The 15,328-nt window shown below is 51.3% G+C and overlaps 1 protein-coding gene across 2 annotated transcripts in view; it reads left to right on the plus strand.

Moving 5' to 3' along the window:
- The window catches only part of SUPT5H (SPT5 homolog, DSIF elongation factor subunit), a 29,903-nt gene extending 14,891 nt beyond the window's left edge, over window positions 1-15,012 (plus strand). For both annotated transcript variants that reach the window (XM_081032750.1, XM_081032749.1), the window contains exons 10-29: window positions 1,334-1,585; window positions 2,719-2,808; window positions 2,911-2,981; window positions 4,339-4,444; window positions 4,679-4,772; window positions 4,865-5,001; window positions 5,448-5,603; window positions 5,707-5,853; window positions 6,696-6,842; window positions 6,927-7,052; window positions 10,423-10,507; window positions 10,851-10,964; window positions 11,049-11,151; window positions 11,235-11,362; window positions 11,452-11,557; window positions 11,988-12,146; window positions 12,263-12,431; window positions 12,537-12,740; window positions 14,417-14,512; window positions 14,586-15,012. In XM_081032750.1, the coding sequence (XP_080888876.1) occupies window positions 1,334-1,585; window positions 2,719-2,808; window positions 2,911-2,981; window positions 4,339-4,444; window positions 4,679-4,772; window positions 4,865-5,001; window positions 5,448-5,603; window positions 5,707-5,853; window positions 6,696-6,842; window positions 6,927-7,052; window positions 10,423-10,507; window positions 10,851-10,964; window positions 11,049-11,151; window positions 11,235-11,362; window positions 11,452-11,557; window positions 11,988-12,146; window positions 12,263-12,431; window positions 12,537-12,740; window positions 14,417-14,512; window positions 14,586-14,729 (2,634 nt within the window). In that variant the 3' untranslated portion in view covers window positions 14,730-15,012. The remainder of the gene's footprint in view (window positions 1-1,333; window positions 1,586-2,718; window positions 2,809-2,910; window positions 2,982-4,338; window positions 4,445-4,678; window positions 4,773-4,864; window positions 5,002-5,447; window positions 5,604-5,706; window positions 5,854-6,695; window positions 6,843-6,926; window positions 7,053-10,422; window positions 10,508-10,850; window positions 10,965-11,048; window positions 11,152-11,234; window positions 11,363-11,451; window positions 11,558-11,987; window positions 12,147-12,262; window positions 12,432-12,536; window positions 12,741-14,416; window positions 14,513-14,585) is intronic.
- The last annotated feature ends 316 nt before the right edge of the window (window positions 15,013-15,328 follow it).

The raw sequence follows: 15,328 nt of genomic DNA on the forward strand, positions 1-15,328 counted from the left end.
TGTGTGTTTTTGTTTTTATTCCCCTGAAAATATTTTCGAATTTCTCTTCTGATTTCTTTGACACATTGGTTACTTAGAAGTATGTTTCCCATATTTGTGAATTTCCTAAATTTCTTTGTATTGCTGATTTCTACTTTCATTTCAAGGGGTTGGAAATACATTAAATATGGTTTTAGCCCTTTTGCACTTATGGAGGCTTGTTTTATGGCCTAACATGTGGTTTATTCTGGAGAGTGCTCAATGTGCCCTTGAGAGGAATGTCATCTTGCTGTTGTTCCCTGCAATGTTCTATCTATACGAGTAGACGTCTGTTAGGGCTGGGTGTTTATAGGGTTACTGAAGTGTTCTGTTTCCTTGCTGATTTGATATTCTGTTTAGTTGTTCAATCCATTATTAAAAGTAGGGTATTGAAGCCTCTGATTATTATTGTTTTTTGTGTTTGTTTTGTTTTTCTTTTTCTTTTCTGCTGGGGAATATTGGGGAACAGTGTGTTTTTTCAGGACCCATCAGCTCCAAGTCAAGTGGTTGTTTTCAACCTAGTTGTGGAGGGCACAGCTCACTGGCACATGTGACAATTGAATCGGCAACCTTGGTATTATGAGCACCGTGCTTTAACCAACTGAGCCACTGGGCCACCTTGATTGATATTGTTGAATTGTCAATTTTCTTCATTTCTGTTAATTTTTGTTTCAGTGTGTTTTGAGGCTCTGTTGTTAGGGTCACATATATTTATAATTCTTAAATCTTTTTTGATGGATTGACCTTTTTATTATCATAAAATGTCCTTTATCTCTGGTAACAATTTTTGTCTTAAAATCTGTTCTGTTTGCTATTCGTATAGCCACTCCAGCTCTCTTTGGTTCTAATTGTGTTTTATGTACAAAATATATTGGATTTCTTTCTGTGTCACTACATAGGTTCATGTTATTATTTTTTATTTAATTTTATTTATTCGTTTCAGGTTCTTTTTTTTTTTTTTTTACTAGTTTCAGGCGTACAAAACAATGTAGTAGACATTTATACCCCTCACAAAGTGATAAACCCCCTTCCCCATCATTTTTCTTTTGTTTGTTTTGTTTTGACTCCTACATTGTATTTCATGGTATGGTTAGGCCGTAATTTAACAGATCCCTCTTTCAGGGCATTTAAAAATTTCCAATCTTGTTTGTTTGCTCTAATAAATAACTCTGCTGTGAACATTCTTGTGTCCACGTCATTGAGTCAGCCCGTGTCCGTGGGATAAAGTCCTGCAGGAGAGACTGCCGAAGTGGCAGTTGTTCCTGTTACTGGCAGGAGTGTCTCACTGCCTCCTTCCACGGGCTTGGTTTGACAGCCCTTGCAGATCAAGTCGGTGGTGGCTCCAGAGCACGTGAAGGGCTACATCTATGTGGAGGCCTACAAGCAGACACACGTGAAGCAGGCCATTGAGGGCGTGGGCAATCTGCGGCTCGGCTACTGGAACCAGCAGATGGTGCCCATCAAGGAGATGACGGACGTGCTCAAAGTGGTGAAGGAGGTGGCCAACCTGAAACCAAAATCCTGGGTCCGCCTCAAGCGGGGCATCTATAAGGACGACATCGCACAGGTGCCTGGGGCAGTGGGGTATGACCAGGGGAGCCAGGACTCACGTTCACACTTCAGCTCCTCTGCTCTCTCTTCCTCTCCTCGCCTTTTGTCCTTCCTAGCCCGTTTCCTGCAGAGCAGTACCCCACTCAGGTTAGGTGAAGCAGAGCCTGGATGTTGTTGTGAGCACATAGGAAGTGAATGACCATTTTCTGTGCATGATCAAAGCACACTGAGTGAAAATCAGAAGAAGGCGAGGGAGTGAGCTATGTGGAGTTACTGGGGAAGCGTGTTGTGACAGAAGGAACAGCACATGAGCTAGGACTATCTCCAGATGAAGCCGAGTGAGTGAGGGTAAGAGTGGGAGGAGATGAGCTCACAGAGGCTCATCATTGGGCTTTGGCTTTTACTGGAGTGATGTGGGAGGGTTCTAAGGGATACAGGATAACTTTGATTTTAACAGGATTACTCTGGTGACTGGTTCTCAAGCAGTGGTCACATTTAGCAATGTATGGCTACATATTTGGTTATTTCAACTGGAGAGAGAGTTGATTCTAGCATCTAGGGGATAGATACCAGGGATACTGCTGACGTCCTACAATGCCTGGGGCAGCCCCCACAACAAAGCATTGCTGAGAAACCCTTGACTAGACTGGATGGGACCCCAGGAGCAGGGAGACCAATGAGTAGACCAGTGAGGCCATAGTCAAGGTGGCCATTGATGGTAGGGCAAGACCAGCAGAGGAAGGGAAGAGGTTGGAGTTTTTGAAGGCAGAGCTGGCAAGATTTGCTGGCAGATTGGATACGGATGTTAAGAGAAGGAGGAGTTAAGAATGACCCTCAGGTTGTGTGCCTGAGCAGAAGGCACCCATTCCGGGAGAAGACTGGGAGAGGAGCAGGTTCAGGGCAAATCAGAAGGTTGGTCGTGGTTATGCCACAGTCAAGGGACCTTTTTAAACATCCAAGTGGAGATGTCAAACCGGCAACGGCGAGTCAGAGGAAAGAGGCTAGAGAGAGAATTGGGGAGTTGTCAGCCGTCTGATTTCTTCCCCATCACCCTCTGTCCCGTACTCTTCCTGGCGTCTCCTTGTCCTTCCTGTGTCTGGGCTCTGGGCTCTGGGCGGGCCGGCCCTTCCTGAGCGCGCCCTGTTCCAGGTGGACTACGTGGAGCCCAGCCAGAACACCATCTCCCTGAAGATGATCCCGCGCATTGACTACGACCGTATCAAGGCCCGAATGAGCTTGGTACCGTGGGGACCTGCCTGTGGGGAGGGGGATGCTGGATCCCTGCTGGTGGCCAAGCCCTCCTCCCTTGCCCTTTCCACCCGTGCCCCTTGTCCTCCACAGAAAGACTGGTTTGCCAAAAGGAAGAAGTTTAAGCGGCCTCCACAGAGGCTGTTTGACGCTGAGAAGATCAGGTGCGTGTTTTAGGGTTTGACTGGGTTGGGTCCCCAGAGCTGTGGTACAGAAGGTGCCTTTGCAGCTTCCCTCACAGGGATGGACCCCTGGCAGGTATAGTTTCCAAAGATTGTAGTCAAAATTGAATTAAATAATATGCATGTGTACCAGAGTAGCGCTTTGCATGTAGTAAGTGTGATTAATGGTATCACATATTGAAATGGGATTTAGTAACACGTCAGGCTTTATAAAGTCTCTCCCTGATCTTGTGATGTCTGGGCAGCCAAGATGGGGGGATAGAGCCTCTTCCTCTCAGAATGTCTCCCTCACCCTCCCTGTTGGATAGAGTTTAGAGCATGCAGGGATTCCAGCATTCGAGGCCTAGCAGGAGCTCTAACAGGGAGGGCAGGAAAGGAGGAGATGGAAAAACAAGAGCTGCCGGTGATGCTCTCCCTCAGGTCTTGGTCTGGAACCCATTGTGAGTTAGCCAGACAGTTTTTCATTGTCTGGATTATAGAATGTGCCTTCCGATCTGGACCTAAAGACCTGGCTAATACTTGCCGTGTCTGAATTGGACCGACTTACACCACTGGTCTCCACCCAGCTGGACCACCCCTTGCTGTGTGGCAGAGAGCAAATCAGAGTGACCCTTCATGCCTACCCTGACAGGCCAGCAGAGCATGCTTGTCCCCTCCCAAACTGACCGTGTGAATGAGAAGACTGTATTGAGTGAGTGGCACGAGAGCCCCACCTGCTCCTTTTCGGGGAGTGGGGGAGTTTTCCCTCCCTAGTGTGGAAGCATGGGGCAGATGCAGGTTCAGGAGAGAATCCTGACTCAGACTCACTGCCTGGGCCATGTGCTGTGCCCTCTCCAAGCCTGTCCCTTCATTTTCCTGGAAACAAGGGGTGTATGACTGCTGTGACAGGCGTTGGGGAGGCGTCAGTGAGGCAGGGTGTGTCCAGGCCAGGCACAGGCTGAGTGCTCCTTGAAGGCTAACTGTCCGATACTTCGTCGAACCCGTACTGAGTGTCTGTGCTGTGCAGGCAGTTACAGGGGAAACAGGGAATCAAAGATGTGACGTGCCTTATCTCCAAGCTGCTATTCTAGTTAGGGAGACAGGCCCAACAGTAGCGCATCAGTGGGTGGCACGTGCTGTGGTGAGAAAGAAGGCAGGGAAGGGGCAGCGCAGTACGGGCTGTGTGCCCCTCCACCAAGCCAGGTCCTTGGGCTCTCTGAGGTCCTTCCCACCAGGAGTGCGTGTGTTAGGATGGGCTGGGTCAGCCATCCTCCGCCCCCTTTGCCAGTGGAGGAGACAGGTACAGCAGATTGTCGTCGTCACCTCCCCTTCCCATCTTCTCTCCTTCACAAAATCTCAGGTCCCTGGGGGGCGATGTTGCTTCTGATGGCGACTTCCTCATCTTTGAGGGGAACCGTTACAGCCGGAAGGGCTTTCTGTTCAAGAGCTTCGCCATGTCTGCTGTGGTAAGGGTCCCAGAGGGGGTCACGCTAATGGCCACAGGGAACGGGGAGGCCAAGCTTTCTCCCTCCTGCAGCCCAGGTCCCAGAGCAGTGGGTGACCTGGGTCTGTCCCGTGCAATCCTCGAGTCAGGAGTGTTCCTGGGGAATAATTCTCACCGTCTTTCTAGCCTGCTCAGCTGGGCTGTGACACTGACCTTCGTCCACTTCCTCCTCTTCCCCTTGTCTCTCGGGGCTCAGATCACGGAGGGTGTGAAGCCCACACTCTCTGAGCTGGAGAAGTTTGAGGACCAGCCCGAGGGCATTGACCTGGAGGTGGTGACTGAAAGCACAGGTATTTGGTCCCCATCTGTAACTTAGGCGAAGGAGGGGTGGGTGGCCCATGGCAGTGGGTGGCCCCAGTCAGCGCTTCGTCTGCCCTTGCAGGGAAGGAGCGGGAGCACAACTTCCAACCTGGGGACAACGTGGAGGTGTGTGAGGGTGAGCTCATCAACCTGCAGGGCAAGATCCTCAGCGTGGACGGCAACAAGATCACCATCATGCCCAAGCACGAGGACCTCAAGGTGGGCACCCACTGCCTGCACATATGTCCTGGGTTAAGAGCGCGATGTAACCATGAGTAATCTGAGGTGGCTGCTGGGTTTACTCTCTCCCTCCCTCCCTCTCTCCCTCTCCGAGGGCTTATCCAGGCTAGCATGGCATGTCTGGGGTGAGGCTGTCTCCAGGCGGGTCTGAGGTGGGGTCTAGTCTGTGTCGTGTCTGAGGACAGGCTGGCTCTCTGTGGAGTAATGGGTTGTCTAGGCTGATACCCTGTCTGAAGTCAGCTGTCTCCGGAGCAGTCTGAGGGTTGTCCTGGTGGCCTAAGGTAGCCTGGGATTGGGTAGGATCAGCCTGCAGTGGGTTTTGGCCAGGGTCTTTTCCAACAACTCAAGTGGATTCTAAAGACAGGTAGTGCGGGTGAGCTGTGGTAGCTTCCCCTCACCTGCTCGTCTCCACACCCAATCCACAGGACATGCTGGAGTTCCCGGCCCAGGAACTTCGGAAATACTTCAAGATGGGGGACCATGTGAAGGTGATTGCTGGCCGATTCGAGGGCGACACAGGCCTTATTGTGCGAGTGGAGGAGAACTTCGTCATCCTCTTCTCCGACCTCACCATGCACGAGGTGGGTTAGGAGGGAGGGAGTGGGGCGGATATGTCCAGAGGAGATCCAGGCAGGCAAGCCACTTGGACTCTGCTTCACCCCTTCCTTTCCCCTCTCCCGGCAGCTGAAGGTGCTCCCCCGGGACCTGCAGCTCTGCTCGGAGACGGCATCAGGTGTGGATGTCGGGGGTCAGCATGAATGGGGGGAACTGGTGCATCTGGACCCCCAGACCGTGGGCGTCATCGTGCGGCTGGAGCGGGAGACCTTCCAGGTGTGGGTGCTGCACTCAGTGGCGAGCTTAACTTTAGGGGGCTTCCTCTCCCTTGAGCTCCTCCTCCTGGGAGGTGGCAGAGCATGGTGGCTGAGAACCCAGACTTCTCAGGGTTGCAGACCTGCCTCTGTTACCCACGGCTGGCTATGTGAGATTGGGCAAGTGGCAAGTCAGTTACCCTCTCTGTGCCTCATTTTCCCACCCTGTAAAATGGAGGTATTGGCAGCATCTACTGACTTAGTTGTGAATGAATCTCTGAGGTCAGGTATGCATGCTGGCATTCAGTGCTTGCTAAAGGACCCTTGCTAAAGGTGCCCCCTCCCCTTCACCCCTTCGCCAAGAATGTGGGAGCCACACAGCATAGTGCTTAGGATTCTGGACTCTGGATTCACTTAGCTCTGTTGCTGTGGTGCTGTGTTACCCTAGGCTGCTGACTTGCCCTCTCTGGCCTGAGACGCCCCCTGTGAAGTTGGGAATCATGACAGTATCCATCTCAGAAGGCAGTTTTTAGGCTTCAGTGAAATCTTGTATGAAGAGTTTAGTGTGGGGCCTGGTACAGAGTAATGGGTTAACATCAGCTGTTATGTTAATATCTATTCCTCCACCCATCTCTTGGGGCCCTGATACTCAATCAGGGGATTCAGTGTCTTCCCAGATGATTGGGAACAGTTTTGGTTGAGCCAGTGCCTAGGAGGTGATACCGCCATTGCCTGCCCCAGACCCAGGGAGTCTAGGCGTCCTGCAGTCTCCCCTGAGGAAGGCTCATTCCACTTCAGGGAAGCCCTGACCCATTTCACTCTTGCCACTCTCACCCCCTCAGCATGCCCCCGCTCCCTCTGTAGGTCCTGAACATGTACGGGAAGGTGGTGACTGTCAGGCACCAGGCTGTGACCCGGAAGAAGGACAACCGCTTTGCCGTGGCTCTGGACTCGGAACAGAACAACATCCACGTGAAAGACATCGTCAAGGTCATTGATGGCCCCCATTCAGTGAGTATGAGCTCCTGTCCATCAGTTGTGTCTGGAAGGGTACAACTGGGGTATGGCCACAAGTGACCATCCTTTCCCCTCCAGGGCCGGGAAGGCGAGATTCGCCATCTCTACCGCAGCTTCGCCTTCCTGCATTGCAAAAAGCTGGTGAAGAATGGGGGCATGTTTGTCTGCAAGACCCGCCACCTGGTGCTGGCCGGCGGCTCAAAGGTGAGGTGGGCACAGTGGCACCCATCTGTTGAATACCTGGCTTGGCTTTCCGGGTTTCCCTGACCCCAGGAGTGGCGAGAATGGGCTTATGGAGGATTCGGAGACAAATGTCAGGGTCAGGTCCTTGGCAAAGGATGTAAAAAGGTTCATTGCGATTCTGAGCTGTTTACGAACTCATTCGCTTTGATTCAGCACATGTTAGGTGCCAGCTGTGAACAAGAGGCAAAGCTCTGTTCTCCTGGAGCTACTGCTCCAGAGATGAACAGATAGATAAATACACACATGGCAAAGGATGTAACATGAGGTGAAGACAACCATTATTCAGAGAAATAAAACAGGAGGAGATAGAGAACGACGGGGACTGCTTTCTTTTAATTATTCATTTTAAAAATAAGTGTGTTATCTTTATCCTTATTTTTCAGAGCTATCCTCATGCCTTACTTTCAATTCTCCTTAGTAAATATGATCACTGCTGCCTAACGGAATGTCTTTGAAGTCTAAGCATTTTATTTATTGCTGTGTTTTAAAGAAGGATTGGTTCAGAAAGGGAGGGAACAGATCTGCTGGTTTATACTTTTCAGTAATCTGGTAAATGATACTATTCATTCACCTAATGAATTCCCCTAATGAATGGGTCTTAGGATTTGGTTGAATAGGATGCAAATGGATAAAATGTGGCAGTTCAAGCAGTAGTATTTCTAAAATACAGGAAGTAGTGAGAAGGTCAAACACAGCCCTAGTCAAATATAAGTATTTAATTTTGTTCCATAGTCTATATAGTTGACGTTTGGGATTGTCTTCAACTAATGATGATACAGTACGTCCCTCTTAATATGATGTTCTTTACTCTGGGTGTGCGGCTGGGGTTACATCTTGGGTTTTGAACATGCTGCTTATAATTCCTGCTTCAGTTCCTCTCACTGCATTACTCTAATTTGGATTTTTTTCCTGAAGTGAATTATGTCTCCGGTCAATATAGAAGGTGTGATCAAAAAATATGGTGAATGTTTAAATTAAAAAAATTATTACAGTAAAAGATATATTGCCATTAATCCCCTTTAAAATACTCCCCCTTTCTTCGAACACACGTATCCCATCGTTCTTGCCACTTTTTGAAGCGGTTCTAGAAGTCCTGTTTCATGAGTGTCTTTAGTTGCGCTGTCGTGGCTGCCTCGATACCTGAACCATTTTGACTTCGGGGAAGAGCCAGAAGTGGCACGGTGCCAGATCCGGTGAATAAGGTGATGAGGACACACCGTGATGTGTTTATTTGACAGAAATTGCCGAACCAGAACAATGTGTGACACAGCATTGTCATGATGGAGGATGATTTACAGCACACTTTAAAACACACCTTCTCTCAACTGTAGCTCACCTCTGACTGATGGCACTGAACAAGCTGAAACTTGTCACACTTGTAACTAAGGTTTGATGCACTGCTTCCTGTATTGAAGATCCCTGCCTTTCTGTTGGATGGCACTCGGCAGCAACATTCACCATATTTTCTGATCACAACAGAAAAGCTCCGTGTCATACATCGCTTCTGGTATATGGCAATTTCTGTCAAATAAAAACATGGTGTGTCCTTTTCCTGTTCACTGGATCTGGCACCGTGTGACTTCTGGCTCTTCCCCAAGGTCAAAATGACCATGAAAGGTAAACATTTTGAATCAATTCAGGATATTGAAGCAGCCACGACAGTGCAACTAAAGACACTCACAAAACAGGACTTCCAGAACTGCTTCACAAAGTGGCAAGAATGATGGGGTGTGTTCAAAGCGAGGGTGAGTATTTTGAGGGAGATTAATGGCAATGTGTCTTTTATTGTAATAATTTTTTTTTTATTTAAACATTCACCATATCGTTTGATCACACCTTGGATACTGTTTTGTTTAGGAATGTTGTAAGGTGACCCAAAATAGTTTGGAGGCAACCTAATACCTATTTAAAATTTTATAAAACCTCGTTACCAAAAACAGTTATCTAAAAGTAGTACCATGTTTCCCCGAAAATAAGACCTAACCAGAAAATAAGCTCTAGCATGATTGTTCAGGAGGACATCCCCTGAACATAAGCCCCAATGCGTCTTTTGGAGCAAAACTGCACATAAGACCCGGTCTTTTTTTCGGGGAAGCACAGCACAACTTTGTTGCTCCTGTCGTTGGAGCAGAGCACCCTTCCTGAGCAGAGAGATCATATGTACTATTCAGGTTCAATTGCGTGTTTTCTGCTAGAACTGTGTGCATGCTTCCCGTGTGGGAGGCAGTAAGGAAGGGAAGGGGGACTGCAAAAGAAGGGGGAAGGGGGAACTCTCTCTACTGGAGATGTGTTTATTTTAAAACGAATACAGAATCGCATGGGTCATTCTCACATTTTTACTTGGAATTTGAAATTTAAACTTATTCTGGTGCTCTAAACCATTAACAGATGACAACTTGTTCCGTCTATTTAATTTTTATGTTTTATATGGGTCGTATATAAACTTGATATCAAACTTGTTGCAGTTTAAAAAAACTATTTTTGTCTTGTTAATTTTATGTAATGAATTCGTAAGTCTATATTTTATTGTTGAAAGACCAAATACTACTGGTAAAGCAGTTTTAAAAATGATTTCACACGTACGTTAATACATTGTTAGTATGACATATTTCATTTTCACCCTACATTATGTTCTTTATGTGTGTGAGAAAACCCAAAAGAGGCTTGTTGGCATTGAAGTCTAATTGGCATTTATAATGAAAGTTTTCTTAGCTTTTCCCCTTCGTTTTTTTTTTCCCCCCAGTAGTATTGTGGTCTTTAACAGGTAAGGGTAAGGAGATAGAGAATGATGGAGGCAGTTGCTTTAGATAGAGGAGGTTAAGGAAAGGCCTCTTTGAGGAGGGGACATTTGAGCAGAGACCTGAAAGAAGGGACGGAGAGGCACGTGAATAGCCCAGGGGAACAGCAGGTGCAAAGGCCCTGAGGTGGGACTTATAGGAAGCCTGTACAGACCAGCTATCAGAGAGGAAATCGGGCCCGGGATCTGGCAGCTGGGACCAGGAGGTGGTTTTCCCAGGGCCCTGCAGATGGGATGATGAACTCTGTGACATGCAGTTTCTGTGGCACTAGGGGTTTAATGCCTGACTACCATATTTCAGACCCACTACTTGGCCAGGGAAGGCCCAGGTGTCTTGATTGACAGGCCCACAGTGGCATAGGGATGGTGGCAGTTTCCCCAAAGGGGAATTGAGGCATTGTCACCAGAAGGAGGGAGAATGGCTACCAGGAGGATCAAACAGGAACTGTTCCCAAATGCAGGCGGGTAGTTTGGCACAGGGACTGGGAGCCTGTCACCCAGACCCTGCCATTTCACTTCTTGCCCCTCCTCTAGCCCCGAGATGTGACCAACGTCACTGTGGGTGGCTTTGGCCCTATGAGCCCCCGGATCAGCAGCCCCATGCACCCCAGCGCTGGAGGTGAGGGGGAGTTGGGGCAGGGATGCATCTGGTGGGTGGGGGGAGGGAGGTCGTTCAGCCCACACACCGAGTGCCTGCTCTGGAATGGCTCAGCCATGATGGCACTCCCAGTCCACAGGAGACCGGACCCCCCTCCACAGTGACCGCCCAGGGTGGTTAGGGCTGTGATGGGAAAGCCCAGGGCTCTGGGGGAGGGGGGCAGCCCAGAGGAGTCTTCTAACCCAGCAGGGGACGGGAGAGTCAAGCAGGTAAAGAGGAGGTTTGAGGGTGCCTTGGCTGTGGGCACAGCATGTGAGGGGAGGGAACAGCCCTGGGGACTGGTGACATTCTCCTCCTTCTCCAGGTCAGCATGGTGGCTTTGGCAGCCCTGGCGGCGGTGGCATGAGCAGGGGCCGAGGGCGGAGAGACAACGAGCTCATCGGCCAGACTGTGCGCATTTCCCAGGGGCCCTACAAAGGTGACCTGTGAGGCTTTGTGGAGGCCCGGGGAGGGGCGTGGTGAAGGAGAACCCCTCCCGGCCTGACCTCCTGCTCCCCACCAGGCTACATTGGTGTGGTGAAGGACGCCACGGAGTCCACGGCCCGTGTGGAGCTGCACTCCACCTGCCAGACCATCTCTGTGGACCGTCAGCGGCTCACCACAGTGTACGGGCCAGGGCAGGGCTGGGAAGGGGGTTGGCAGGTGGTGAGAAGGCCCTGCTCACCCTCCAAGTTCTGTGTGTCCACAGGGGCTCACGGTGCCCGGGTGGTATGACCTCGACTTATGGGCGAACGCCCATGTATGGCTCCCAGACACCTATGTATGGCTCTGGCTCCCGCACGCCCATGTATGGCTCTCAGACTCCTCTCCAGGATGGTGAGTGCTTCCCAGGGGACGGGGGGGATGGGGGATGTGGGGGAAGCTGGAGACAGGACAGAATTGACGACACGCATCTCCCATTCCAGGCAGCCGCACCCCGCATTATGGCTCGCAGACACCCCTGCATGATGGCAGCCGCACTCCTGCCCAGAGTGGGGCCTGGGACCCCAACAACCCTAACACGCCGTCACGGTGAGGACCAGGAGCTGGGGGTGCAGGGCTCCCTGAGCCACCGGGGGTGCATGCCTTGTGTGAGTGGTTATGCTGGGTGTCCGGGGGAGTGGCCCCCCCTGAATTCTCTGCACCCAGTCCCAGCTGGTCTGTGAAGGAGCAGTGTGGCCAGGGGCAAAATAACCTCTCCACTGACCACAGTGGCAGGCTGGGGTTAAAACCTGGGCCTGGAAACAGATTGTGTGGCCTTGGTCATGTGACAGGTTGTGTGACTCTGCACTGGCAACCTCATGTCTGCCTGCGGTCTCCTCAGCTGTGAAATGGAGGCCTCTGGATGGAACTCTTGTGAGGATGAAGTTGCCCTGTTTTGCCTGGCTGCAGTGCTGTTCTGGAAGCATTGGCTACATTGTGATCACCACAGTCACTCTCAACAGACTTCTTTCCCCAACAGGGCTGAGGAAGAATACGAGTATGCCTTTGATGACGAGCCCACCCCATCCCCACAGGCCTACGGGGGTACCCCCAATCCTCAAACACCTGGCTACCCAGACCCCTCGTCCCCACAGGTCAACCCACAGTACAACCCGCAGACGCCAGGGACGCCAGCCATGTGAGTCCACTGGGGCTAGCCCTGATTAGCCCCTGCCCAAGCCCTCCCTACTGCCACCACCTCCTTCTCTTCCCGGCCACCCCAACAAGTGCCCCCTTCGCTCCTTGTCTCTGCAGGTACAACACAGACCAGTTCTCCCCCTATGCGGCCCCCTCTCCGCAAGGCTCCTACCAGCCCAGCCCCAGCCCCCAGAGCTACCACCAGGTGGCGCCAAGCCCAGCCAGCTACCAGAACACCCACTCTCCAGCCAGCTACCACCCCACACCCTCGCCCATGGCCTATCAGGTGCTGGCCAGCTGGCATGCCCTTGAGGGTGGTGGGCTAGGGTTCGCTTGGGACCTAGAAGCACAGCCAGGCCAGATGACTTACTCCCAATTCTTCCCCCTATAGGCCAGCCCCAGCCCGAGTCCCGTTGGCTACAGTCCGATGACACCTGGAGCCCCCTCCCCTGGAGGCTACAACCCACACACACCAGGCTCAGGCATTGAGCAGAACTCCAGCGACTGGGTAACCACTGACATCCAGGTGAAGGTGCGGGACACCTACCTGGATACGCAGGTGGTGGGGCAGACTGGTGTCATCCGCAGTGTCACGGTAAGTGGGGCTCAGGTTGTTGGTGGGGCAGGATCTCCTTTGGGATCCCCAGTCGCTGTGGTTACTGCTGTTGTGTTTCTTTTTAACTGTCAGACCACATCTTCCAGTATGGTTATAGCTGGAAAAAGAGATGTGGAAAGGTTTGGCGTGCAAGCTCCCCAAAACTGGGATTATCCTATTGTGCTCAGGCCTGGGCCCCAGCTGCCTGGGACGGTGACTGGCACCCAGGAGTGTGGTTACTTGGTGACATACTTCTCTGAGATCGTTCAGTAACATGGACTGAGTGTTCCTCTGTGCCGGGGTTCGGCTTGGCCCTGGGCACCCACACAGCCCCGGGGCTCTCCCTGTGCCAGCACTATCGGCCTCTCCATTTTGTAGTCACTGAGTTCTCTCCAGCCTCAGGGCCTTTGCTCATCACTTTCCTCTGTCTAGAACTCTCTTCCTTCCGTTCCTTGTCTAGTTAACTCCTACTCATCCTTCAGGGAAGCATCTAGGCTATTTCAGATCTGTCTCTTAGAGGTCCATGTAATTCTTTTTGTTATCTATCTCTGCCTAAAAGCTTCAAGTTTACCCTGGTGTGATTATTTGATTATAAGCCTGTGTTTTATTCCTAAGTAATCCCAGTTCCTAAATGAAGGACTGGCACCTTGTTGGTTCTCTGGTAAATATTTGAATTAATTAAACATCAGAGACCAAGACAGCTCCAGGCCCTGCCCTCACAGATTTCACATTCCAGTGGGACATTTCCCCAGACAGTGGCAGCCTGAGTGGCCAGAGCTGGCATGCGGGAAGCCCAGAGGGCGAAGGGAGCTATGCAAACCAACTTTGGAGGGGGACCAGGAAGGGCTTTCTGGAGGAGACATCTACATCGAGACCTGAGAATGAATAGGAGTAAGCCAAAGGAAATGGCTAGGGAAGGGGTTAAGTATGTTTCAGATAGAGGGGATTTGCAAAGGCCTAGAGGTGAGGGAAAGTCTGGCACATTTGGAGAGTTGAAGTATGTTCATTGTGGGTGGAATAGAAATATCCAAGGTAGCAGGTGATGAGGTCAGAGAAGTGGCTGGGGCCGGGTCACGTGCCAGCCTGGGAAACAACTACTATGTCATGAGGGCACTGGCGGTCATGGAGGGATCACCTCTGTGGTTTGGAATTAATTCACTATGTTGCTCTATCAGCGATGGGGGCTGGGAGCCCGGTGGAGGTCAGGTTGCACTACAGGGCCTGGGAAAGGGAGGAGGGAGGGGAGGAGGAGGGACCTTAAGAGGTCGAATGGACAGGCCTCAGAGATGGAGGTTGTCCATGAAGGAGCTGACCAAGACAAAGTCCAGAGCTTTGGCTGGGGACTCAGGACCATAGGGCCATCCCGGAAATGAGCCCAGGAGGAGGAACAAGTGTGGGGAAGAAGCTGAAGCCAGTTTGAGATACGAAGAGTCAGTGCCTGAGAAGCAGTCTCCCTTTTAGCCTAAGTTAGCTTCATTCTGGTGCTTCCCTTGCTGCGCTGGTCCCCCTGCCCCCACACACCACAGACTCCAGGCCTTGGAACCAGGCTCAGCCTTGGCCTTTCCTATGTCTCACCTTGGGAAAGTGACTTCTTAGAATGAACTTATGTCCCCTATGTGTGAGCATCAGCCTGTGTTGGGAGCAGGCGAGGCTGACCAGGCTGTCCCCACCCCCAGGGAGGCATGTGCTCCGTGTACCTGAAGGACAGTGAGAAGGTTGTCAGCATCTCCAGTGAGCACCTGGAGCCCATCACCCCCACCAAGAACAACAAGGTAAGGGGAGGCCAAGGGGCTGTGGGGGCTTTGGGCTGCTGACATGGACACTGACCTCATACCCCCTCCCCAGGTGAAGGTGATCCTGGGTGAGGATCGGGAAGCCACAGGTGTCCTGCTGAGCATTGATGGCGAGGACGGCATCGTCCGCATGGACCTTGACGAGCAGCTCAAGATCCTCAACCTCCGCTTCCTGGGGAAGCTCCTGGAGGCCTGAGATAGGCCGGAGGGACGGACTTTGGCAGATATCTGGCAGATAGTGTCCCTCCTTCCTTGCCCGGCCCTTGGCTCTGACACAGTATCTGGGCCTGGATCAGGGCTAGCTGGCCTGGTTGTTCCATACTTCTTTTATTTTCCTTTCCGGGTTCCTGTTTTCCTCCCTGAGGTTCATGAGAATCAGAATAGAGTCTGGGGGAGGGTTCCCATCTTCTTGTATCCTCCCTTCCCCAGCTTGCTTTTATGTTACAGTCTTTCAATAAAAAGCTATTTGGTCAAAGTGTGTGTGTGTGTCTGTGTCTGGTTGTGAGGTCATTTGTAAACCCCACTTCCTTGCTATGTGGTCTTGGGCAAATAAACAACTGGGTCCTCACTAAGCCTCAGTCTCCCCAGGTAGAAGATGACACTGCCTACCCCAGACGGCCCTGGAAAGGAGTGTCTGAGAAGGGTGGGAAAGAAAGTGTTACAACAGCCTGACAGGTGATTGAACCTACATCCTTCTCATGCTGGAGTTACGTGAAAATCAGTACCCCCCAGGAAACCCGAGTTCCTCCTGCGGTGCCCGACGCAGCATTCGACGGTCCCTTCTCTGGATCCCAC

This window comes from Rhinolophus hipposideros (genome assembly GCF_964194185.1).
Source record: "Rhinolophus hipposideros genome assembly, chromosome: 21".
Taxonomy (NCBI): domain Eukaryota; kingdom Metazoa; phylum Chordata; class Mammalia; order Chiroptera; family Rhinolophidae; genus Rhinolophus; species Rhinolophus hipposideros.